General features: G+C 36.2%; 1 protein-coding gene across 4 annotated transcripts in view; it reads left to right on the forward strand.

The window, feature by feature from the left end:
• The window catches only part of LOC140688718 (membrane cofactor protein-like), a 34,159-nt gene extending 14,291 nt beyond the window's left edge, over positions 1–19,868 (forward strand). Inside the window, exons 4-11 of one of the 4 annotated variants that reach the window (XM_072948454.1) lie at positions 59–144; positions 967–1,164; positions 3,776–3,958; positions 4,355–4,399; positions 6,313–6,363; positions 16,062–16,103; positions 17,512–17,547; positions 18,045–19,868. In XM_072948454.1, the coding sequence (XP_072804555.1) occupies positions 59–144; positions 967–1,164; positions 3,776–3,958; positions 4,355–4,399; positions 6,313–6,363; positions 16,062–16,103; positions 17,512–17,547; positions 18,045–18,112 (709 nt within the window). In that variant the 3' untranslated portion in view covers positions 18,113–19,868. Of the gene's footprint in view, positions 1–58; positions 145–966; positions 1,165–3,775; positions 3,959–4,354; positions 4,400–6,312; positions 6,364–16,061; positions 16,104–17,423; positions 17,486–17,511; positions 17,548–17,982 lie in introns of those variants that run through there. The other 3 variants (XM_072948456.1, XM_072948455.1, XM_072948457.1) reach the window with 3 other exon arrangements.
• Positions 19,869–25,745: the final 5,877 nt, after the last annotated feature.

The following is a 25,745-nucleotide window of genomic DNA, read 5'->3' on the forward strand; positions in this document are numbered from 1 at the left end:
TTATTAAGTGTATCTTGCATTTGCTAAAGAACATAGTAACTTTTCTTTTCTCATATAGTTTTTACATAATTGGAGAAAAAATTCTACATTGTGAAATTTCTGAAAATACTGTGGCCTGGAATGATAATCCCCCAATATGTGAAAGTAAGCATGTTCTCTTTTTAAACTATAGCGCAGAAGTTCTCAGATTTTTTTTGGCCTGGGGACCCCTTTAAGCTTTTAAATTAACATAGACACCAAAGAACTTTACTTTATGTGGGTTATATCTCTTAATATTTATTATACTGCAGTTAAAACTGAAAAGATTTTTAAATAACTATTTATTAGTTCATTTTTAAGAAGAGTAAACTTAATACATGCTAACACACGCAATATATTTTTATAAAAAAATCAAAATTTTCCAAAGCCAAAAGTGAGAATAGTGACATTGTTCTACAGCTTTCCAACTTTCTTTAATATCTGGACTCACTCTGCGGCAAAATCACACAATTTGTAGCCTCTAGAAAATTTCACCATATGCTTATAAGAATGGCAGTGAAAAATGACAGTAATACTTCGTGCTAAAATGAACTACCAATTTAGTGAGTGGATATTTATAAACCATAAAGCATTTCTCAACTAGCACTGAGTTGTGCTTTTAATCACAAGTGTATTTTAGCATTATATTGTCAGCACCTTTTATGATGATAGCAAAACTTAGCATACCCTTGCAGGTAAATAGATGTATTTCATATTTTGTAGAAGTATTTAAGAAAACAAGTTTTACTCTAAAAGTTAATTTCTATATTAACGATTTAAACTTAGGATAATACATTTTCACATAGAGACTTTCTTCTAAATGGATGTTGGATTCACAACTAGCTTATAGATCATATGTAAGTAAATTTTTTAAAGGCAATTCATGAGACTTCACTAATACCATCGATCTTTTCCCTTGACCTTATGCCCTTTTCCCCCCTTTTCAAGAGATTAAGTGTTCACGACCTACAGAAATAGAAAATGGAAGATACACCAATAGCCACAAGGATATTTTTGAATATAATGAAGCAGTAACTTATATTTGTGATCCTTCGAGTGGACCAGATGAATACTCACTTGTTGGAGAGAGCAGGCTTGTTTGTGTTGGGAGTGACACATGGAGTAGTGACGCTCCTCAGTGTAAAGGTAATAATTTCCATTTATTCCCTTCTTCATGTGTAAATACTGCGGAAACACTTTGTAAATAGTTTTACCAACAAGTAAATGAAATAGCCATATGTACTTGCTCCTCCTGCTAAATTGACTTCCAAGTTAATCTAATATAGGCCAAATCAAATAAAAAATAGTTCTAGTTGTAGAGTTCCCCACCTGTCACCCCACGTCCTTCACTTTCCAATTTACACATCATGAACTACTGCAATACGTATGAGTTAGGATTTTTGTTTGTTTGAAAGCATCAGAAAACTCAGCACATACTGGCTTTAAAAATTAGAAAGTTTTATCATGTATTACAAGACCTCTGAAAGTTCTGGGCACAGGAAATGGTAAATTGTAAAAGACGAATAAGATTGTTAAACTCTAGACGAAACTTACTTAAACAACAATGTCTAATGATTACACAGTGATCAAAAGCAGGGAGACACTGAAGGGGCTTTGACTCTTAAAGAAGGATCCACAAAATAATAATAAAATATTTATTCCTTTCAAGTGTACATGGAACATTCTCTAACACCATATTTTAGGTAGTAATTTTAACACATTTCTAAAAAATTGAAACTATTACCAGTACATTTTCTGATCATAATAGAATGAATGTAGAACTCAAAAGAAGGTATATGTTAGACATCCAAATATTTGAAAAGTGTGCAAGACACTTCCAAGTAACCCATGATTCAAAGAAGCAGTCTCATGGAAATTAGGAAGTGTTTTGAATTAAATAAAAATGAAAACACAACATATTAATATATCAAAATTGTGGGACAGCAAAAGCAGCATTGTTTAGAAGGATACCTGTAGTATGAAATGCATATATTAGAAAAAGAGAAAAATCTCAAATCAATAATCTAAGCTTCCCCCTTAAGATACTAAAAAAGAAAAGCAAATTAGACCCCAAACAGGAAAACACAAGGGAATAATACAGAGAAAAATTTATAAAATTGAAAAAGAAACAAAATAGAGATAATTAAAGAAATAAACACCTGGTTCTTGGAGAAGGTGGTAAAAAAGATAAACCTACAGACAATCTGACAGAAAAAAGAAGATAGAAGTTACCAATATTAAGAGTGAAAAAGAGGGCATTACTGTATATCCTGAAGACGTTTTAAGAATAAATGAGAATAAAACAAACCACTTTATGCCTATAAATTTGACAACTTAAACCTTTTCACAACATATTCAAATAGACTTATTTCACCAAAGAAGATATGTGGGTGCCAAAAAAGTATATGAAAATTTTCAATATCATTAGTAAGTAATAACATAAATGTAATTTAACAACACAATGAGATACCACTAAACGCCTATTCGAATGGCTGAAATTAAAAAGAAAAACTAATACCACATTTTGATGAAGTTTAAGTATTTGGAACTCTAATACATTGCTATAAGAATGCAAAGTAATATGACCATTTTGGAACACAGTTTGGCGATTTCTTATAGAGTGAAGCATATATTTAAGGCACTACTCAGAAATTCCAGTGAAATGAAAACATTTACATATAGAAACCTGCATGAGAATTTTCATAGCATCCTTAGTCATTGTCATCCTACTACAGAAACAAGCCACATGTCCTTCAACTGGTGAATGGAGGAACAACCTTGGTATATCCATACAATATAATATATAACACTCTGCAGTAAAAATGAATGAGCTTTTAATCCATGCAACAACAGGAATGAATAAAGCACCTAGAATTCCCTATCAAAGAGGAGTCTTTCAGCTGAAGGTGAAATAAATAAAAACAGTTTCAGATAAACAAAAGTTAAGAGAACTTGTGATAAGCTGACCTGAACACATGAATTGATAAGGAAGTTCTGGTGGAAGAGAAATGATACCTGATGGAAATTCAGATCCACAGGAAAGGAGGAGGAACACTTCTGGTTTAAAAGGCTTTCTGCTATCTGGCCCTCAGTTATTTCTCAGATTTACTCTCATAAGATGTCCTCTGAACTCCCTGCCCAGCCCAGCACTTTTTGGTTTTGGTTTCTTTTTTTTTTTTTTCCAGATTCTGCAAAACATAATCTTGAAGTCAATCTAGAGGGCATGACCTGTGTTTTACTTCTGAAGAAGTAGAGTAGAGTGGGGAATACCAGAGTACATCAGCCTGAAGACTAAACATTTTGCATGGCTGGATTTTTCAACTTTTAAGTTTGAGTATTTAAAGTATTACCTTCTCCAAAAAGTCTTCACTACCTTTTTAAAAGATCAGGGAACTCTAACTAGTGTCACCATGATCTTTAAAAAAACAGTCCCAGAGCTAAATGGTATCAAAAGTTGCTTTTGAATTTAACCTGAATTTGTATCTGGTAGTCAGACCTTTCTCAAAACTCTATAGTAATGGGGAAAAAATTAGGAAAGCCAATAAACTGTAATGGCAGTCTGTTCTAGGTGGAAAAACGTTCTTAGATTTCTCTAAATCTGTTTGCTTGGAAATCAAATGCACAAATATAAAGTCTTTTGTTTTTTCAGTTAACATCTTGCCTTTCATTTCTTGCCTCTTTCTTCCCACTGGAAGTTACTGCTTTGTGCTATGTGAAAGTAACTTTCCATTAATTTTGGAATTTTTTCACTCTTCAGTGGTCAAATGTATCTACCCAATTGTCGATCATGGAACCATGGTATCAGGATTTAGAGCAAAATATTACTACAAAGCAGAAGTTGTATTTGAATGTGACAAGGGTTTTAGCCTTCGTGGCAAAAGCAGAATTGTCTGTGGCGCAGACAGTACTTGGGAGCCTGAGTTGCCAACATGTGTTAAAGGTACAAAGAGTATCTTTTTCCTTCTTGTTTTTTTTTTTCAAGATTTTTATTTTTTTGACATTAGACATCAATGATACAGACTAATTGAAAAGCAACAACTTTAGTAATTATCTTTCTTGTATTCATTTCCACGATAGATGCATGACTTCAAATTAACAAAGAAATCTGGCATGATGTTTTTATTTTTTTATAGGCTATTTACATCACACAGGCATATAAATGTATCTTGTTGAGTGTTTTTACATGTAAAGGGGATAGCAATCATTTTTCAGAATAAATTAAAGTATGTGCATGTTTACCTAAATAAGCACAAAAGGCATAATTCATATAAATGAAAAGAAAGCAATAAATTCCAAATATTTTAACAAATTCACGTTTTTTTTTTTTGTTTTCCAGCATTGATTCCTGCCACTACAAAACATCCATATTCCAGTGTTTCAGGTTTCACAAAGTCCTGCTTATATTTTTCAATGTCCTTTGAATTCTTTGTGATTTTTCAAAACCTTTAAATGTCTGATGATTTACACTCATCCATCATTTTTATAATAAAAGGAGGAAGAACATATTTATAGCCATTTTAGTTGTTATATTTAGTGATTCTAAAATTATTCGCCATAGTCCACAGATATAAACAAGTGTGCAAACTTGGGCAAGTTATGTACACTTCAAACGTGTTTACTTACATGTATAATGAATTAATGCTTTCCTCACTGTGTGATAGTAAAGTTACAATGGGATTCATTTAAAGCACGTAGACCAGTGCGCAGCATCAAGAAAGCTCTTAAGGGTGGCTCATCTGATTTACGGTTTCACTTGAATTAGTGTTAGTATAGAGGAAGGTCCATGGCTTCTTTTTTTTTAACATGTGTATTTTCTGTGTCATCAACATTGCTATTTTTATTCATTTTAAAAGTGATCTGTTGATACCTTTTCAGGGTATCATCCGGGTCCAGGACTGTGTTTCATTTTCCAGACAACAACAAGTTTTGTTCTTTTTATATAGTACCATTTTAACTGGGAAATTTCTGCTGTCTCCAGAACAGAATGGTATTTGTACTCACCCCATTCCTGCCACCTCATATTATTATTTTTCTCTCTCCTGGACATTTTCATTTGGCAACAGAAAGGAAATCTCACAGCAACTGAAAGGCAGGGAAAGTCCTTATTTATTGAAATGAAGTGGGTGATTGCTGGCCGCAACTACTGATCAGCTGTTCTGCTTAAGTCTTGAGAGGCTATTTTGATATGGTGGAAGGAATTATCTTCCTGATTTCAGGGCTGCCACCTCTGGCTTCTCCTCAGTGCAGCAGAAGCAAGAGACAAGAGGAAGAATGGGTAGAGCATGAGCCTGGGCAGAGGGTGCTCAGGGTGCTAGGGAGGTTCTGCTCAGTCAAGGAACATCATTTCTGTGGGCTCTAGTTTCCTGTTTAATGAAGGTGTGGAACTCAAAGCTCCATTACTGGCTTCTAATTTATTTGCCTATTTCCTATTGTCCTAATATCTTAAAGGATTGAGGGGGATTATTCATGTTAATATGGTAATTAGAACTTCTTCCTGTAATTCCTGTAAGGCTGGTACCCAGTAGCTGCCTAGAGTACCTTAGTGAGTGCTATGTAGTTTTGGGGGAAGAGTTGTTTTGGTGGATGATATATAAAGATTACATATGAAATTTATACTCATTGACCCATCCATCTTTACTTACATGGTCTTAGTGGCAATATTCACTGTGTATACTATGTTAATATGCTTTTTGAAAGAGTTGACTACAAGCATTTCATAAAGGGTTTCTAAAACACTGATACATTTTAGTGTTTGAAAGAAAAGAGAATTGATTGTGAGGACAAGTTTATAAAGAAGATAAACTACAGGGATTATTTTTAAATATCAAAAATCAAAATTCCTCATGAGACTGTCATTTTTATCATCAGTTAGAGAAAGATTGTGAAATGGATCATCTCCGACATATAATGTGATAAGGTAGATCTGATTGTGTGAATATGAAAAAATATGAGTAAAAATGCTGAGTGGAAAATTATGTAATATAATACTATGTGGATGGTATTTTTAAAAGATTCATATTTATTCTAAACAGTATTTTTATGATTTGTTATTAACTTCTAGGATTTCCATTATGTATACAAAGTCATAGTGAACATTCTTATGCATACATTCTTTTGTACCTGTGTTAAATATATATTTAGGTTAACTTCCCAGAAGTAGAGTAGCAAAGTTTGGAAAGTATGTATGTTTTTCATTTTGAGAAATAATCTTTTCTAAAAATAAAAAAAATCAAAATTAATTTTATAATTTTGTGTTGATGAGGCTGGTGAGTTGAATCAAATTTATTTTTCCAGGTTCTCAACCTTCTTCTTGTCCACCTACGACTCCAGTATCAAGTTCTACAGGTTTAGTACCTCTTTATCCTGCTTATATTGTTTAGAACTTAATAAGGTGATGGGTGAAAAATGATCTCATGTACTAATTTGCATTTCTTTAATTATCAATGGAGCTGAATTTGGGGAAGTATACATTTATTTTTGTCCTTTGTTCATTTTTCTTATATGATTTCTAAATATTTTCTTGTTGATTTATCAGAACTCATTTTAAATTCAGCCCTTTAAACATGGAGTAAATTTTTCTTCTAGGTTTGTTTTTTTTTTTTTTGCCTTATTTTTACTAGTCAGTTTTCTTTTAAGATTTTGTACGATTGGATATAGATTACTTTCTATAACTTTTAATTATATAAGTAGTATACTAAGATGAATTTGTAAAGTTTGAAACATTAGAAAATCACACAGAATAAGAGATTAGTTTTCTGTCTCTTTCTCTGGTCCATTACCAAAGTTAATCTCTTAATAGTTCAGGATGTCTTTTTATCTATTTCTATACATCAGCATTCTTATATATTGTAGATATACATATTTTGGCATTTTGTCTTTTTATTAACCAAAAATAGCATCATGCTGTTCATATTCTTCTGTAACTTAGTTTTTCCACTTAATGTCTTGAATTGGGTTGTATTTAGATTTGTTCTCATCTTTTTTAATGATGATTTTAACATATACCATATTTCATCTAACTTTTCTCCTATCAGTGGTCATTTATATGTACAGAAGTTTTACATTAATAGGTAACTGGATATGTTGATCTTTACCCTAATGGTTATGAGTACTGTGTCCTTCTTATAAAAGCTTCCCCATGCTGAAATTATATAAACATTCCAACCATGTGATTGCATAATTGCATTAAATCCTTGATTTATCTCAAATTCATTATTGTCTATGGAATGAGATTGTGTTCCCCCACACTCCACCTATCTTTATCCAATAGTTGAAGTAGCACCATTTGTTGAATAAGTTGTCTTCTCTCCCACTGTGTTGAAGTGTCAGTTTTTATCACACATTAAACTCACAGGTGTTCTAGTCTTCTTTCTGTCCCCTTGAACTCTGTACATTCCTGTACCGGCACGAAATCAATTTTTTACTGCATTACTATGATATGTTTTCATATCTGGCAAAACACTTCCCTTTCAGAAATGCTCAGGCTAGTCTCTTAATTTTTCTAGATCAACTATTATTTTGTTTTTTGACAATTTTGACTATTTTACATGTACATTTCAGTAGCTTTAATTACATTCACATTTTTGTGCAACCATTACTACTATCTATCTCTAAAAGGTGTTCATATCTCAAAATGAAACATCATACCTATTAAACAATAATTCTCTATTCCCCCTCCCCCTAGCCCTGTTAACCACTATTTTCTTTGTCTATGAATTTGACTATTCTAGATACCTCATAGAATTGGAATCATTTCTGGCTTATTTCACTTAGCATAATGTTTTCAAGGTTCATCCACTTTGTAGCGAGTATCAGAAGTTTATTCCTTTTTATGACTTAATATTATTCCATTGTACATACCACATCTCCTTTGTCCATTCATTTGTTGATAGACTCTTGGTTTGTTTCCACCATTTCACTATTCTGAATAATGCTGCTCTGAACATTGGCATTCAAGTATCTGAGTCCCTGTTTTCCATTTGGGTGGGTATATACCTAAGACTAGAATATTAGTTCTAGATTTACTTTTTTGAGGAACGACAATAATGTCTTCCACAGCAGTTGAACCATTTTACATTCCCTCCAGTGATGCACAAATGTTGCAATTTCTTCACCTATTTGCCAGGACTTGTTATTTCCTGTTTTTTGGTAATAGCCATCTCAAAATATATGAACTAGTATCTCACTGTGGTTTTTATTTGCATTTCTATAATGATTAGTGATTGTTCATCTTTTTATGTGCATATTGATCTTTTGTATACTTTCGTTGGAAACTATCCATTCAAGTCTTTTGCTCATTTTTGAATTGGGTTTTTTTTTAATTTTTAGAAGTTCATTATGTATTTTGAATATTAATCCATTATCAGATATATAATTTGCTGATGTTTCCTTTCATTAAGAGGATTACCTTTTCCTTTTTTCTAGTTTCTTTTTAAAAATTTTTTTAATTTTTAAGGTTTTTTATTAATGCACAGTCAGTTACAATGTGTCAGTTTCTGGTGTACAGCACAATGTCCTAGTCATGCATATACATATATTCATTTACATATTCTTTTGCATTAAAGCCTATTACAAGATATTGAATCTAGTTCCCCATGCTATACAGAAGATACTTAATTTTAATCTATTTTTATATATAGTGACTAACATTTGCAAATCTCAAAATTCCAAATTTATCCCTTCCCACTTCCTTTCCCCAGACACCATAAGATTGTTCACTATGTCTGCGAATCTGTTTCTGTTTTGTAGATGAGTTCATAGTGTCCTTTATTTCTTTTTACTTTTTTTTTAATATTCCACATGAGTGATATTGTATGGTATTTCTCTTTCTCTTTCTGGCTTACTTCACTTAGAATGACGATCTCTAGGTCCATCTATGTTGCTGCAGATAGTATTATTTTATTCTTTTTTATGGCTGAGTAGTATTTCATTGTGCAAATATACCACACCTTCTTTATCCAGTCATCTGTCAATGGACATTTAGGTTGCTTCCATATCTTGGTTGTTGTATATAGTGCTGTTATGAACACTGGGGTGCATGTATCTTTTCAAATTTAGAGTTCCCTCAAGAGATATACCCAGGAGTGGGATTGCTGGATCATATGGTAAATCTATTTTTAGTTTTTCAAGGAATCTCCATACTGTTTTCCATAATGGCTGCATCAAACTACATTCCCACCAGCAGTGTAAGAGAGTTCCCTTTTCTCCACACCTTCCTCAGCATTTACTGTTTATGGACTTTTGAATGATGGCCATTCTGACAGTGTGAGATGATACCTCATTGTAGTTTTGTTGGCATTTATTTCTCTGATAATTAGCTATACTGAGCATTTTTCATGAGCCTGTTGGCCATTATAGGCAGCATAGTGTAGGTTCTTGTTTTATTATCCAATCTTCTACTCTGTCTTTTGATTAGAACATTTAGTCCTTTGACATTTATGGTAATTTTTGACAGATGTGTGTTTATTGCCAGTTTGAACTTAGTTTTCTAGTTGATTTGGTATTTCCTCTTTGTTCCTTTCTTTTTCTTTTTGTGATTTCTTCTTGGTTATTTGATTCGATCGCATGCTTTTGAATTGTGGTTACCTTCTTTTTCGAGTGTATTAACCCATTACTATATCTGTTTGCTTTAAATGGATAGTCATACAAGCTCAAACACATCCTAAAAAGATCAAAAAAAGAAAAAAAAGAAAAAAATCTATATTTTTTTGCTCCCTTCTCCCACCTTTAATGATTTTGATATCCTCTTTTACATCTTCATGTTTATTCTGTTGCAACTCATTGTAGTTATCTCATTTCCAATTACAGTTTTCTCCTTTCTGTAGCATCCTACTTCTTTTCTATTTAGAGTAGACTTTTCAAAATTTCTTTTAGCATAGGTTTAGTATTGCTGAATTCCTTTAGTTTTCACTTGTCAGTGAAATTCTTTATCTCTCCTTCTACTCTAAAGGAGAGTCTTGCCAGATAGAGTACCTTAGGTTGCAGCTTTTTCTCATTCAGAATATATACTTTGAATATATCTTGCCACTCCCTTCCAGCCTGCAGTGTTTGTATAGAGAAATCAGCTGAAAGCCTTATGGGGGTTCCCTTATAACTATTTGTTTTCCTCTTGCTACCTTTAGAATCATTTCTTTAAGTTTGGCCATCTTAATTATAATATGTCTTGATGTAGGTGTGTTTGGGTTCTTCTTGTTGGGGACCCTCTGTGCTTCCTGTACTTGGATATCTATTTGTTTCCTTCTTTAGGTTTGGGAAGTTTTCAGTCATGATTTCTTCAAATACTTTTTCAGTCCTCTTTTCTCTTTCTTCTCCTTCTGGGATCCCTATTATGCGTAGGTTGTCACACTTTATATTATCCCATAGGTCCCTTTTATTGCTTTCATTAGTTTTTACTTGCTTTTATGTGTGCTGTTCTAATTGGGTGATTTCTGTTTTCCTGTCTTCTAAGTCACTTATTTGTTCCTCTGCATTGTCTAATTTGCTTTTGACTGCCTTTAACTTGGCTCTTATCTCAGCCATTGGGTTTTCTGTTTTTAACTGACTCCTCTTTATAGTTTTAATTTCCTTCTTATAATATTCTCTGTCTATTGTCATAGTCTCTTTTATTTATTTCAGTGCTTTGATCACTCCCTTTTTGAAGTCATGATCTAATAGATTATCGAGATCTACTTCTTGATCATTCTTTCAGGGAATTTCTCCTGTTCCTTTAATGGGGAGTAGCTCTTCTGCTTCTTCATTTTACTTATATCTCTCTGGCACTATGGATTATGGAATATCAGTTATCTAATGTGGTCTTGAATGAATTTTTTTTAAGAAGATGTGTTCCTGTGTAGACTGTGTTCCCCTAATAATTTTGTTGTGAGGTCTGTTTTCAGTTTGGATGGTTGCCACGTCTTTCTTCCATGTGTGTTATCTCTTATCCTTTTGATTGGGGGTGTGGTGGGTGTTGTAGTGATCAGAGCCTGCCCTGGTTGTTGAGCGGGGCCTGCTTTTTGTTCTGCGGTTGTCACAGCCCTGACAGGGGCCCAACCTGTTCTCCTTTTGTTGGGATGGAGGCTTCCAGGTGTGTTTCTGAGCTATGGTGTATAGTAGGTGGGGTTGGAGCGCTTTAAGTACTCTTCATTGACTCTTCCCTTGTTCTGCTTTAGTTGCGGGAATGTCAGTGCACTGCTGGTGTCCCCCAGGTTCTCTGTCCTCAGAGCTACCAATGCAGTTCCGCGAATCTCTGGGTCGCACACCTAGATCATGGTGCACTATCAGATCAGTGCCTTCCCCAGTACCAAAAGCTGCTCCTGCACTGGCCCCACTGCACCAGCTCTGCTAGCTCATCCCAGAGGCCCATGCCAGCAGGGCCCCAAGCCCTGCAGTGACTGCATAGTCACATCACCAGGTCAGCACTGTTCCCAGCGCCACATTTACACATGGCAGTCGGGCTTGCAGAAAATTGCTGCATTAGCACTCGTCCTCACTGTGTGCCAGAATTCTGCCTCTTGCTCAGTTGTCTCAGTTGTTTGCCTCTTGTCTCATTTGTGGCACAGGTCCACAAAACAGTGTCCTCTGCCTGGGGCTATAAACAAATCTCATTCCTGCCTATGAATTTGCAGAGTCCTTGGGTACAGATTCAGATTTCAGCCCCACCTCTGCCTGGGAGCCGCATACCAGCAGATATGTGGCTATGGCCAAGCCCCGCATCTCTACTCCCCAGAATGTGCCAGAGATGGTGCCAAGGGCCTGCGGAGACAAGGCTACAGCCCAGCTGCATTGCCGTGTTATGTCACTCCCCACGATGTGCACCAGCAGTGTTGCTTGTTAGCTTGCTTCCTTTTCTTTTTTTATGGGGAACCCAGTCTATTCTGTTCTGTATACACTCCTAGCCACAGCACACAGCACACTTCAGTCCCCTGAGGCTGCCTCTGTGCAGTCAGCCCCAGTCCTCTGCCTGGCTCAGGCAGCCAGTACTGTCCACCCCTGTCAGCTCACATCTAGGGCTAAGGATTGCAGGGACCCTTTGTGTCTGTTTCACTTAGTTCTGTCTGCCAAGGACTGCTATGCACAGATCCGAGCCTCGGAGGTTCCCTCTCCATCCGAACTGACCTCTCCATTGGAGAGGGGGTGTCCCAGTGTAAGAGCGCTATTCCTCCTTTGCAGTTCTCCCCCCGCAGGACATGTCCTGCACTAATTTACTTTTTCTTCTTCTTCTTCTTCTTCTGTTTTTCTCTTACAAGATTTGTGAGAAATTTTGTCTTTTGAAGAAGACGATATTCTGTCAAAGTTCAGCAGGTGTTCTGAGTCAGTGGGTGGGTCCATGGATGTCTCTTTTGGTGTATTTGTGGGAGAGGGTGAGCTAAGAGCATCCTTTTACTCCGCCATTTTGGTCACTCACCCTGCCTTTTCACTCTATTGATAAGTGTCCATTGTTAAACAAAAGTTTTTAATATTGATGGAATTCAATTTATCTATTTGTTCTTTTGTTGCACTGCTTTTGGTGTCATATCCAAAAAAAAATCACTGCCAGATCCAATACCATGAAATTTTTCCTCCATATTTTCTTCTTAGAGTTCTCTAGTTTTAGCTCTTAAGTTAATAGTCATTTTTGTTGCTTTCTTGTTTTGCTCTCTTTCCTTGTAATTTGATGGTTATCTTTAGTGTTATGGTTGGATTTCTTTCTCTTTTGTGTGTGTGTGTCATAGATTTTTGTTTTATGGTTTTCAGGAGGTTTATTTATACCGCTATATATATATATATATATATATGATTATTTGAAGTTGCCTGTTTCTTATATGTGAATACATTCTAACAACCCTGTAGTTTTACTCCATCCTGCCACTTTTAATGTTTTCAACATCATATTTTACATATTTTTATTTTGTGCATCCCTTAACTACTTATTGTGGATAAAGATGATTTTACTACTACTAGGGTTAGTACTGGCCCACTGGTTGGTTGAGCCAGATAATAGGGCAGCAGGCTGTGGAGCTGGGGATCCTAGAGCAAGTGTTGGCCTACTAGTGCATGGAGGTATGGTCGGGAGTCTTGGGGCTGGTGTCAGCCTGCTGGTAAGTGAAGCCATTTCCTAACTTGGCTGCCTGTAGTGTTCAGGGTGTCCTAGAGCTGGTGTTGGCCCACTGGTGGGTGGGGTCTGATCCTGCGGAAGCTAGCTGAGGAGCCCAAAGTTCCTAGAGCTGGTATCAGATTGCTGGTGGGTGGGGCTTGGTCCCATGGAGTTCTGGGGCTTGTGCTGTCCCACTGGTGGGCAGAGCCAAGACCTGGGGTCTCTGGCTACTGGGTTCTGAAGGTCCTGGAGTTGGTGTTGACCTGCTGGTGGGTGAGGCTGGCCCATGGGGTCCCAGGTCTAGTGCTGGCCCACTGGTGAGCAGAGCTGGGTCCTGGTGTCTGACTGCGGTGTTGGGCCAGGTCCTGGGCCCTCTGGTGGTCAGGGATGGGTCCCAGGGCAGTGGGAAGATAAGGAATCCTAAGGCAGCCAGGCTGCTTGAGAGTGGGGCTGTTACCACACTCCACTAACTGCTTGGCCTGGGGTGTACCAGAACTGGTGCCCACATGTTGGAGGAAGAGGCCAGATCAGGGTGCTAATAAGCTAGAAGGAGGATTCCAAAATGGCACTTGCCAGCACCAGAGCCCTTGTGATATGAGCTCCTAACAATGGCTGCTGCCAACATCTGTGTCCCCAGGGTGAGTCCCAGTTGCCTCCTGCCTCTCCAAGAGGCTCTCCAAGATTAGTAAGGAGGTCTGACCCAGGCTTCTTTCAAATTACTCCTTCTGCCTGGGTCTCAAAAGCATGTGATATTTTGTGTTTTCCCTGTAAGAGTAGAGTCTTTATTTCCTATAGCCCCCTGGATCCCCCAAAAGCAAGCCCCAGTGGCCTTCAAAGACAAACATTCTGGGGGCTCATCTTTCTGGTGCAGGACCCCTAGGCTGGGGATCATGATATGAGGCTCAGACCCCTCTCTCTTTGGGGAGAGATTCTGCAACTGCAATTTTCCTCCTAGTTTGTGAGTTGCCTGCCATGGGGTATGGATCTTGATTGTACCATGTCTCTGGCCCTCTTTCTTATCTCATTGTGGTTTCTTCTTTATATCTTTAGTTGTAGAAGATCATTTCTGCTAATCTTCAGGTCACTCTCCTCCATAGTTGTTCTGTAAATAGTTGTAATGTTCATGCACCCAAGGAAGGAGGCGAGCTCGGAGTCTTCCTACTCCACTGTCTTCCTTAGCTCTGAAGTTTAGTTCTTTTATCCTTTTTTAATTAATTTTTTTGTATATATCATAAGGTAGGTGTCAAACTTCATTCTTTTGCATGTGGATACCCAGTTTTCCAAGAACAATTTGTTGAAAAGATTGCTCTTTCCCCATTAAATGTTCTCAGCACCCTTGTGACAATCATTTGACCATGTAAGTGAGAGTTTATTTCTTGGCTTTCTGTTCCTTTTTTAATTAAATTACAGTTGATTTAAAAGATTATATTAGTTTCAGGTGTACAGCATAGTGATTCAATATTTTTTAAGTTATATTCCATTTAAAGTTATTACAAAGCAGAGCCTTAGTGCAAGATTCTTGGAACACAGCCCTGTTACCTCACCACCAACCAATCAGAAGAAAGACACACAGCCTGCAGCCTTCACCCCAGATTTTGCCTGTGAAAACTTCTTCCCCAAAACCATCAGGGAGTTCGGGGATTTTGAGCACAAGCCACCAGTTCTCCTTGCTTGGCCCTTCAATAAACCCTTCTAGGCGCCAATAAATAAATAAATAAACAAACATAGAAAAAACAGTTATTATGAAATAATAGCATATTTCCCTGTGCTGCACAATATATCATTGTTGCTTCTGGGTTCTCTGTTCTATTCCATTGGTCTGTGTGTCTGTCTCTATGCTAATACAACTGTGTTTTGATTATTGTAGCTTTTTAATAAGTTTTGGAATTGGGACATGTCAGCCAACTTTGTATTTCTTTATCAAGATTTTCTTGGCTACTTCTAAGTCATTTGAGATTCCATAGGAATTATAGGTTGAATTTGTCTATTTCTGCAAAATGCATTTTCAAGATGGTCATAGGATTTGCATTTAATCTGTAGATTGCTTTGTGTGGAATTAACATCTTAACAATATTGTCTTCCAGTCTATGAACACAGGGTGTCCTTTCATTGTTTTTTGTCTTCTTCAATTTCTTTAAGCAATGTTTTATAGTTTTCAGTGTACAAGTCTTTCACCTCCTTGGTTATGTTTATTCCTAAGTATTTTATTCTTTCTGATGCTATTGAAATGGAGGAGTTTGGGGAATTTTATCTATGGATTGTGTAAAGAAATGCAATTGATTCTTGTTTGTTGATTTTGTTGCCTCCAACTTTGTTGAATTAATTTATTAATTCTAACATGTTTGTGTGTATGTGTGTGTGTGATCTTTAGAGTTTTCCACTTAAAAGATTATGTAATCTGGAACAGAGATCATTTTATTCTTCTTTCCCAGTTTGGATGCTTCTTGGTTCTTTTTCTTGATGAATTGCTCTGAATAGGCGAGAAAAATAAATAAAAATATTTTTACTTTGTAGAAGTGATAAAAGTGGGCATTCTACATCATTCCTGACCTAAACAAAAATTTTTCAGTCTTTCACTATTGAGTATGATGTTAGCTATGGGTTTTTATTAATGGCCTTTATTATGTTGAAATTTCATTCTATTGTAGATCAACTTTTAAACTGCTTGCCCTCCTATGTCTTCTAATTTTAAGTAGAACCCCATTGAATCCATAGGCTAATTTTGACAATACCCTAATGATAAACTTGCTTGCTGTATCACAGAATATTGTGCCAGGAAATGTTAATGGGCAAGAAGAAAAATGTTTTGACATGGTATAAATTTATAATATTTTATAATACTACTTTTAAAGAGAGGCACTAATACAATTCATGTTACAGAGAATGAAATTATCAGGGGTTTTGTACAAAGGCAAATAAATTTATAGGTCTGTAAAGCTTTATTATTTTCTTCTACCTTTTTTTTCCTTATTTCTGTTTTTTCTTTTTTCAGGACATCCCAGTCTACCTGATGATTTACACTCGGAGGATTTAGGTATTATGTTGGTTACAAATAACCCTGAATTATGAAATCCTAGAGTTCTACATAGAACTATTTCAATTACCTGTTTAGAGAAGAAACAATATGTCACAAACTGGTGACAATTGACATTTGTAGTTATTTTTATAGTGCAGATCCCATGACAAATATAGCTTTTAATAGGTGCCCAACTTAGGATCCCTAGTCGGGTAAGGTAACTTTTTCAAATGCTATGATCATATGTAGGTTAAAATATATAAACTTTCCCTTGCTTCCTGTGTAATAGTGTTATTTTGTGATGGCAACTTGCAGATAAGTTTTCTTTCTATTTGTGCCTTGTGGACATAAACCTGAAAGTACTGCTAGCTGGGTTAGTTTCTCTGTAACAAACACATGCAGGTTCACACAAGATATGTTAAAGAACTTGATGAAGTAAATATGTGACAGTTAAATAAAGTATAAAGATTTCTTGATAAGAAAATGAAGGAAAGTAGCTCTTACTTTTCTTTGCATCAAACTGCTTTAGTAAAGTTAATGTATTTTATAAAATGCACTTTAGGCTTGCTACGTTTTCCTTCTGAACACTGTGATCAAACTGCCACTGAGCCAAGTAAACTCAGTGCCATCTTAAGATGTTTTCACTTGATAATATTTATGAAATAAAGAAGCAGAGATGAGCATGACATTTTATATTCTGAGTCATAGATATTAAAACTAATAACAGAAGTAGAGGTACTACTGACAAATATTCTAAGAATTAAGATTTGGTGATATTATTTACTGCTCTCCAGATGGTCAGAAATCCAAGTGTATGTTTCTATGCATAATTTTTATGCATGTGCCCCAGTATTTCATTTACATTGTTAGAGAAAATTTCCTTGTAATTAGGAGTACTTCTTAATTTAGGGGAGGGGAAATAAGGAGGGGTGATGACAAGATAAAGCATTGTTTATAAAGACTGCAAATAGCATGTGTGTAATAGATTAATAGAGCTTTCTTATGACTTCTTCTACAATCATACTTTTGGGGGATAAGTTAAATTCCTAACAAAATCATAAGAAATAAATTGAATAGAAAACTGAACCAACTATAATGGGATAATATGTTTTAAAACAATTTTCTTCTAATCTAGTGAATCTAACTGTCCTAGTAACAGGTGCTAAATAACTTGGTGTGGTAGCTAGAGCATACAATGATAAAAAGAAAGGCTTCTGTTAAGAGTTTCACAAGCTGGGTCCTAACCCTGGGATCTGTTTAGCTGAGTTCTGTGATCAGAATGACTAGCAGCTATGCTAAACCCAAATTGATATAATCTTTTTTCTTTGCTGTACTTAGAGCTGATCTGATCAAATTAAAATGCAATAGCTATTTGGAGACACCTATGGGCTCAATTTTCTTCAAACTGTGGTCATTTTTTTCTCAGATGTAGGACTCATTGCTGTGATTGTTCTTACTGTAGGTAAGTATCTCAAACTTCGCTACCGCTTAAATCAAGACATTACTCTGAAGAAGCACATTTCTTGTTAGTCACTTTTTCAGCTTCCTTAATTTTTATAGTGTGAAATAAAGTAAACCAGTTTAGGAAAACCTTTGATATAATACACTACCTTGTGTTGGTGACTGTACATTCTTTTACATCCACTTACTAACAAGCCCTAAATAATACATGTTTTTTCGAGATGATTAGTCATACAGGTTTGCATCTCAGATAGAGTTTGGGTAGTTTTCTAAATTAATCAAGAATTCGTCTGACTTACTGTGAGCTGTTTAAATGATTCCCGGGAATTGGATTTAGATCAGGAAGAGACCAGGTAGAATATAAACGTGTATGTGCTTAGATAAAATAACATTTTCTGACCATGAAAATCTAACCACCATTTGTCTCTTCTGCTAGATTTCGAATCTTGGTGATGGTATTTCGCAGTTACATGTCATTTGTTTCCTGGTTTCTTGTAGTTGCCGCCATCACGGTATCTGCTGCCTGCTTGTACAAATGTTTCATGCGGAGACAGGAAGAAAATTAAAGCATGTTTCTTTAATTTATTGGTCCTTCTCACTCTTAACATACTTTCGTGCAGTTCATTTGTACTCTGTGTTACATACTATTTTTTAAATAGGCTTACATGAGTATGTTGTTTGGATTTCACTTATTTACTAAAAATATTTTTAGCTGCTTTTACTGATGTGCCATGTCCTTTATATGTGAGATGCACCAGCAAGCTTACTGGGAAATGTCTCACCTGCTTAAGGTAATTGGATTCTTTAAAGACTCCCCATTTATGCGTATGCTTTTTAAAAGGATGTGGGGTAATTCTTGGCTTTAGTTTGCTCTTCTTTCAAGATAATTTTCTTTCATTATATTCTTTGTACTGTTTAATGTCCATATTTTCCCCCGCCCCAATTTCTTTTGTTACTTAGGAACTTCTTTGCAAGACTGTAAAATGCATTCAGTTACTTCTCTGTTTCTAGGGATAACTCTGGAAGCAGGATGCCAGGCATGGATAAACCAAAATTGCTTTTAAAACTTAGTACAAAACAGATTTGATGTAGATTTCCATTTATGATGATTTGGCCTTCTACAAACTTCACACCAAGTCACAAAAATAGTCAAAGTCATTTAACGTTTAAGATCATTAAACATCATTTAAATTATGATGAAAAATGGCTACAAGGTTAGAGTATTCTGCTACAGTTTTCTGTGTGTTAGTTCTCAACTGAGAACAGACTAGGACCCCAGTTGGTCTGATGGGATCATTACACTCTCCTTCCTTTTCCCTCCAGTCTCCTTTCTTAGCAGTTCTTCTGCCACACCTTGCAGACTTGGAGTCTAGCCCTTGCCCTCTCTTTTGCTACTGCTTGAGTCCTGTTTTGCATGCCCTAACTGTGTGGTTCCAAAAAACAAATGCCTTTTGTTTACTTTAATGTTTTCAACTATTTGTTGTAAATACTGTTTTCATAAATGAATGCCTTTCTCTACTCACATTAAATCATCACTGGATAAGTAAGAGTTTGCTAAGGTCATTAGAATTATTGCATAATTTATGTATTTTAGTAACTGTAACTAGATTCTTTTTTTCCATTCAGGATATTTTTTATTCTTTGTAATTTTAAACTATTTTAATGTTTATATTAATAATGACTGATCCAGAAATTTTGTGATTTTTAAGCAGTCTGTTTAAATGAATCTTACTAAAGTCTTTGGCTTTAATATAAATAGTAAGTTTAGTCAAGTGATGGGATGTATAATGACACGGGGCAAAAACTTAAAAGGATCAGCTTAACTTGAACATGTATCTACTTCATTCTCAAGTTCTTCAGCATTCATCAAAGCTTCCAAAAATTTTAAACAGAAACTAGTAAGTAACAGATTTCTGAGTAGTTGAGAGAGCACATTTACAAAGTTTAGATCCGTCAACAGAAAAACAGGAGGTTATATAATAAATAAGTTTTACAGAGATCTTCCCTAGGGTGAAAACAATTGTGCCACAGGAAGAAACTGTCTTCAGTGCAAAAGATTCATCTGAAAATGTACATCATAAAATGGATTTCTGAGACAGTATTATAATGAAATTGACACAAGCTCTGTGTATTGATTGCCTCATATTCTACAGTGTGGGGGACCAGGACTGTTGCTCCTCATACAATCTTGTTCTGTGAAAGAGTTTTACCTTATTCACTTTAGGCTAAGTGGATTCAGAGGTAGACAGACTGTATAGAAATTTAGACTCTATCTGCTGGATGATCTAAGGTTTCAAAATTAAAGTTGCTTCTTGAAAAATATTCAATGACTATTTAGATATGGATGACCTGAGCTCAGATGTGTGAGCAGTAAACACCCCAGAGGACACTAGGATTCCTGCTCCCTTTGCCAGATTATTGATGTTTTCTCAAGCCTTCCCTATTTAATATAAAATAATGTGCACTGACAGGCTTTGGCTTTGATGCCAGTAGAGCAGTGTCCCCTCATCCTTTCATCACACTGTCTGCCTTCCTCTGCCTTCTAGCAGCTGCGAGTCCAAAACTCAGGGAATTTTTAGCCCAATGGTAAGTAATCACAGAATGTGTTCATTTTAAGTGCAGGGAGGAAAAATGTTCTCTTCGTATTTTAATTTTGTGAAGCTATTCATTTTCACCTTGTAAATAACTCTGTAAAGGTACTTACGTGTTTCCCTTGACCAGAATATTTTTAGCATATGAAAGAGAAACCAACTAAAAATATGCTCAGATTTTGAAAATCATGAAATGCATTGCCTTAAGTCACTAAACCTGTCCACCTTCGGTCTTTGAATGAGATGAACTGGAAGTTTTTTGTGCCAGAATGTGTGTTTGTGTAGCTGGTAAGAGAGGAGATATGTTTCCATGACTTATAATCTAAGGCTCTACCCTAGGTTACAGTCATGAGTTTGGGAGCAGATTCTACAAAGGCCAACAGGAAGAGGAGGGGCAATTTCTTGTTAAAAGCAAAGTGGTGTCTTTGATCACAGGAGTAAACGGGAAGACAAAACATACCAACTAGAATGGCAGTCTATAATGGTTAGCCCTGTGTGTCTGCGTGGTTCTCCTAGGGTTCTTTTGAGGCTAAAGCCAACTAGGAAGGTAGTTTTCAGACAGACATGAACTTCAAAGTGTCTGTAAACATCTGAAGATAACTTAATGAATGCTGAAGGTAATAACATAACTGGAATTAGTCATTCACACTCACATTTTAATCATCTTCGAATAGCTTTTCTGTTATATCAGATGTTTCATTCAGTTTATATTAATACTTATTTATCTTTGTCAAATATTGGACTTCTATTTAAAATTTTACTTAAAGAAAAGAGTTTTACTACAACAAAGAAAAATGTACTGACTTCAAAAAATAGACAAATATAGTGGTTTTGGAGGATTCAGGAGGAGTCGCCCACCACAGTAGTCCTTAGGAAAACGGCTCTGTTACAAGCACAGTGCTGTGACAGTGGTGGTTCAGTGAAGCCTCGCCCACCAGGAGAAATAGCAGAATCTCCAAAATTAACACCGTTAGCTCTGATGTGGGGTCGGCATCCCGAAGTGCTTGCTGGGGTGGGCACACTCTGAGTAACCGACTGGTCCACGTTTGGTTGTGGTCTGTCTACTCCACCCTGTTTCCTGAGGAGGGACTGGGACTGCGTTTTCCAGCTCCAGACTCCGTAGCCCTGAGTGGCTTCTGTGATGGCAAACGAGGCTTATCCTACGTAAGATGAGCTTGAGTGCAAAGTACACACCAGATTCAGAGACTTAGTACAAAGGAATGTATAGTACATGAGTACTGGGTTAAGCGAGCTATATTAAAACTAATCTTGCTTCTTTTCCTTTTTTTAATGTGACTTCTAGAAAATTCAAAATTACCTGTGTGACTTGGATTATATTTCTTTGGACAAGGCTGGACTTGACTGATAGCTTTTGGAAAGATGTCTGTTTTTACAAAAAAAGTGCGTTGTGAGTTTTAGTCACTTAGGAGATTCTCTTACCAGAACACATCATTTCCTTGACAGTGAGAGGTAAATAAAGCATTACTGAACTTGAACACAGCTGGAATCATTACTTTTTAAAGGTTTCACCTCAGAGCCAGGTTTTAAATAGCAATATTAAGAAAGTGTGTGTTTCTCTCTAGTGTTTCCGCCCCCTCCCCAATCTAAACTAGAATAAGAGAATATTTACTCAGTATGTGCAACTGCTCTGTTTCTTGTTTTATGAGGGATCAAAAATATAATACAGGGAGGGTTTCTAGAGTTAGACTGGTTGAACATTTGAAATTACTTTTAAGGAATCATTTATTTATTTAATCATTAATTTCCTAATTTTGTGACTCATACTACTATAAATACATTTTTTACTTGTCCATTTCTAAATGGGCTTCTGGAATTTATTTCTGTACTTAATTATGTTCACCTCAGATGCTGTCTTTTTACTTGTAGAGAAACAGAGGTTAGTGCTGGACCCACCAGAAAAAAACACCTACTCCAGCAGTACCAAAGCGCTCATTGTTTTCCACAAACCTGTGTTTTGATTTATATTTTAATTCTGTTAAAATGTTAAGACTACCATAAATTTGAACAGCTGCTATGGAAAACAGTATGGAGTTTCCTCAAAAAATTAAAAATAGAACCAACATATGAGCCAGTAATTCCGCCCTGGGTGTATATTTGAAGGAAACGAAATCACTGTGTGAAAGACATCACTGCACCTTGCTGTGTATTGCAGCATTATTTATAATAACTGAGACATGGAAACAACCTAAGTGTCCATTGATGGATGAGTGGATAAAGAAAATATGATGTTATACATGCAGTGGAATACGATACAGCCATGAAAATAAAGGAAATCCTGCCATTTGCAACAATGCTTATGGACCTTGAAGACATTTTGCTACGTGAATCATACAGAGACAAATACTGTGTGACCTCACTTATATATGCAATCCAAATATCCACACTCATAGAAAAAGAAATCAGATGTCTGGTTGCCACAGGTGGGAGCTGAGAAGTAGTGAAATAATTAGGGGACAGTGGCCAAAAGGTACAAACTTCTAGTTATCAGATAAACAAGTACTAGGATATAGTGTACATAGTGACTATAATTAGAATGCTGTATTGTATGCCGCTGACACTCTGTATTTGGCAGTTCCGCATCCCTGGATCCGAAGGGCCAGCTGTACTGTGCTGCATTATACAAGGGAATTGAGCGTTTAGATTTTTATTTCAGGGAAAGGGGGTGGGGATCTGGAACCAGTCTTCCTCGCATATCAAAGGATGACTGCACTGGAAAGTTGCTAATAGTTTAGGTCTTAAATATTCTGATAATAAGAAGAAAAAGTGGGGGGTAACTATATGAGATGATAGATGTTAAAAAGTTTATTGTGGTAATCATTTCACAATATATATATTATCAAATCATGCTGGACACTTTGTACTTTCACACTGTTATGCAGGTGTACCTCGTTTTGTTGTTCTCCCCTTTACTGTGTCACATTTTGGTAATTCTTGCAATATTTCAAACTTTTGAAATGGTTATTCTTTTTGTTATGGTGATGTGTGTTCAGTTATCTTTCCCGTCACTGCTACAACTTGCTGAAGGCTCAGATGATGGCTAGCATCTTTTAGCAATAAGATATTTTTAAATTAAGGTATATACATTTTTTAGACATAATGCTATTGCACACTTAACAGACTTCAGGCTAGTGTAAATATAACTTTTATATGCACTGGAAAACCAAACAGTTCCTGTGACTCACTTTGTTGCAATGCCTACTTTAATGGGATGGTCTGGAATCAAACCTGCAATGTCTCTGGGGTATGCCTGTATGTCAACTATGTCCCGATGAAACCAGAAAGATAAAAGGGGTCTATAAAAGTTATTGTCTAGTTTCCATCACTCTCATGAATGCAACTGTAAAGTCATAATGCTAACATTTTACTGCAGCGTGAATGTAGTCGCCCTTCTTTATGTTTTTCTGAAACAGGAATTTGGGATTGAATATCTTGCCTGTTTTTCATTAAGTAACACTTGCTTATAGAGGGCGGGTCAAGTCATTCTCCCTGAATCTCTGGTAATATTAAGGTTGGAAATGTTTTGGTTTTTTTTTTAATAAAATCTCTAAACTCAGAGAAATATAACTCAAAATGATTAAATTTTCTTTGTAGAGGAAGGGACTTTGAAATCTTTTCTGTTTAAAGATTAAAGCCAACTCTTAAAATTCATTCAACAACCACAAAATGTGTTTTATATATTGTTTATCATAAGAAGCTTTTACAAATCTGTGTATACTACTTTGGCCCTGAGTCATTAAAAACAAGAACAATGAATACTGAGAATTTGAACTAGTTTGACTTCTTTAAGAGAATTACTGGAAAATACTCTCAAAGTTAATAGGGTAAAATAGTATTCTTAAGTTATTTGTCACTCCTTGATGATTTAGAGAAGCTATAAAGTTTATGTCCGGCCTTGTTCTTCATCTCTTTTCATAACGATAAGCCAGTCTGAGAAATCAAGAAGAATTCAGCCTCAGTTGCCTGCTTCTGTGAAAAGTGAGGCTCTCACACACATAACAGGAAGGCCAGCTCAGTGAGACGTGAACACTGTGGCCTTGTAGTCTTCTTAAAAAGAATTCCCCTCTTTAAGAGAATTAGAATCCACGCTGAATTCTGGCTCTAGGTCGTTTTCTCTCTCTTCTTGAGTAAGGAGATGTCAAACCCATCATCTGACGGTAGGCGGTTTTGTGGGGAGTAATTCATCAGGTAACCTCAAGTTGCATCAGGATCTTTGTCTCCGTGGCCACCTCTCCTCATCTGTAAAGGGCAGAGTAAAGATTCAGCCACGTATTTCAGAAAAGCAAACTTAACTTTGTGGACTTGCTGTTGGTCATACAAAAGGAAGGAAAGAGGAACAGCTCAGGTAGCTCTTTATCTCAGGTGGGGCAGCTCCCAGCCCCTTCTCAGTCCTCACACCAGGCAGGGCCTCTTTCCAGTGGTCAAAGAGGAGGGGCTGCCCTCTGCCCCAAATAACATTTGTACAGGTTTTGATGTACAGTTTTAGAGTTAGTAGCACAAATTGGGGCAAAGAAACATTGCCTTGAGAAGGATATGAGTGGATCAAGGGTGAACTAGAGTAAACAGTTTTACTCCCTAAGGACCTGTTTATAAGGTCCTGTAAGTGTCCCTTCCCTTTGTAATCTCTGGTGAGGCACTTTAGGAAGACAAGTTTGAACAAAAATTAACAGGAATTCTGAATTAAATTAGAGTTGAAGTTTTACTTACCCATTTTCATATAATTGTCAAGAACGTAGCACTTGCTTAGAAGAAGGGGGTGACTAAATCCTTATTTTTAAAATCTCTCAAGTAAGTATTTCAACCATAGATTATTCTGCTTGCCAAAATAAACCAACTCATAGTTGTTTCCTCTTCAGGTTTAGTTTTTCCAATGTAATATATTTATATGTGAGGTCGAAATATATGTGCAAATGTAAATGATCTTCTGTTAAAGAATTTGTCAAGTATATAGGGAAACCATCTTTCTCTAGAAATGTTTAAATGAGAGAGAAAAAAAGTATATATGAATTTGAAGGTTTCTTAAAACAGCAAGAATATGCTTTCAATAGAATGAGATGTCCCATGTCTTAATTGTTCATTTTCTGAAAATTGGATCTCCCAATCTGATGAAAAATAATAAAATAAAATGTAGTTTTGGAAAAAAATTTTTATTCATGATGATGCATTTATTTCCGTGTGTTTTATCTCAAATCAGAGCATGCTCCTAATTGGGGTCCCTCTTCTGGAAGGACTCTCCTCCCACAATCATCACTCCTATCCTCCACGTCTGAGCCTTAACTGTGTCCAGGCATCTCCCCTCCCAGCCCGTCCTGTGCCTCCCCTGCTCAAAGGTGTTCCGTCCACCACGTTACCTACAGCATGAAGTCCACATTTCTTTCATGATACTTAAAGGCTTTGTACCATTGTCCCCTTTTCTTCCCAAACCTTCTCTTTCTGCTTTACTTCAGAAAACCTGACCTGTGCTCTCTGCTGAACTCACTGTTGCCCGAAGCGCCTCTGGTCCTACCCGATCCTGGGCATCTTCCAAGGTCCATTCCGTGCAGCATTTCCTGATGTCTGCCCAGGGCTCACACCCTCGTTATCCCCTGGC

This window comes from Vicugna pacos, chromosome 23 (assembly GCF_048564905.1).
Source record: "Vicugna pacos chromosome 23, VicPac4, whole genome shotgun sequence".
Lineage (NCBI taxonomy): Eukaryota > Metazoa > Chordata > Mammalia > Artiodactyla > Camelidae > Vicugna > Vicugna pacos.